This window comes from Colobus angolensis, unplaced genomic scaffold, assembly GCF_000951035.1.
Source record: "Colobus angolensis palliatus isolate OR3802 unplaced genomic scaffold, Cang.pa_1.0 Scaffold166, whole genome shotgun sequence".
In the NCBI taxonomy this organism is placed as follows: domain Eukaryota; kingdom Metazoa; phylum Chordata; class Mammalia; order Primates; family Cercopithecidae; genus Colobus; species Colobus angolensis.
Window position 1 is genome coordinate 1,580,343 of NW_012114777.1, and position 1,603 is coordinate 1,581,945.

The following is a 1,603-nucleotide window of genomic DNA, read 5'->3' on the forward strand; positions in this document are numbered from 1 at the left end:
GGCTAATTTTTTGTATTTTTAGTAGAGACAGGGTTTCACCGTGTTAGCCAGGATGGCCTGGATCTCCTGACCTTGTGATCTGCCTGCCCCTTAGAATTTATAGTCTAATTTTTTATCTTACACGAATAGGCTGTACATTGCCAGGAAGAGGCTTGTGCAATTATTCTCCTGGAACATGGCGCCAATCCAAAAATCTTGTCTCTTACAACAACAAGAGCAAAAACAAATACTCAGCATTCGAATACACTCCTGATTAAGAAGCACAGAATAGATAAGCGCAGTATATAAATTCCTGTATCTCAAAGACATAAGAAATCTCTAAAAGAGTTGGCATTTGATAGGTGCTACTTTCTTCAAAGTCTCCTTTCCAATAACGTTAACCTGACTTATCTGTCTTTCTTTACGTTTGTGACTGGGAAGTGAAAGGAAATATCATTGGCAACAGCTCTCAGCTTACAGAATAACACCCTTTCCATCCCACCATGAATCATTCACTGCCATTTAGAGAGTCTTCAGCAATTTGCTTGTGGGTAATCTTTCCATAAGTAGAGGCTGACCCTTTCACAATTTCATGTTCCTCTGTCACCATTCTAGTGATTATGTGTCAACAAATGTTCATTACAAGTGAGATTTTTTTCAATTAGATTAGTAGCAAATCCTGAACTTTTTTTTTTTCAGTTGAAGTTGTATTAGGGACTATCTCAGTGTGTCTGTTAAGTTTATAGAGCTTTGGCGTAATCAGGATGTCAGTTTTAAACACTGAAATCCTTGAAGTCAGTGAGAATACAATAGAAATTCTTTTAATAATTCAGTTTCTGCAGTCCTATGAACTAATTATCTATTTGGTTAACAAACTGGGAAAATGATATACACAGATTACAAATGAATAAATGTTGGGAAAATTCTTGAGGTGGGTATTATCAGTCTTAACAGCAATTTTTATTATGTATATTTCAGGGCCTGAGTTTTTTTATTAAACATATGATACTAGAGAAAGAAAAAGTTCCACATGCAAATACTTGGTTTATACACAATCATTTAGTAACACATTCATAGCAAATATAAAAACACAAGGGCTATAGTCTACATGTGGCACATAGATTTGTTCTTTGCCTCTTTAAATTGAGTCAACATGTAAAATTTAGTAAACTCATGCAGAAATCTGGACCTCAGGCTTAAGAATCAAATCTGGTGTCCCCTGAACCACATCAGTGCTTGGTCTGCTGTGCAGACGTTGCCCTCTGTAGGAGGCACATATTCTCCAGTTTGCTACTGTGCCCACCTGAATACTTCACTTACTTAGGTAACCTCCTTCATCCTTACAAGTATTTGAGTTTACAACTCCTTTTTTATAGTATATTTTCATAAAGATATCAAGTTTTTCAAGACAACATATATTAGTTCATAATATATAGTCTATAGTTTATATAAATCCCTCAATTATAGAGTTGGATTTTAGAATTCAGAAGTTTAACTCTTTTTTTATATCTATACCACAAATAGTGATCTGCTCATAAGAATGCCTAGAAGCCTTTTTAGGTTATGCCTGCTGAGAAGTGGATAGATTATGAATATTGCAGACATTATATCTTTCTTCTCAGCA

General features: G+C 35.0%; 1 protein-coding gene across 1 annotated transcript in view; it reads left to right on the plus strand.

Annotated features, from left to right (window-relative positions):
- The window catches only part of LOC105508710 (ankyrin repeat domain-containing protein 18B-like), a 67,368-nt gene that overhangs the window by 13,348 nt on the left and 52,417 nt on the right, over window positions 1-1,603 (plus strand). Inside the window, exon 6 of the mRNA XM_011937617.1 lies at window positions 130-280. Coding sequence (XP_011793007.1) covers window positions 130-280 — 151 coding nt within the window. The remainder of the gene's footprint in view (window positions 1-129; window positions 281-1,603) is intronic.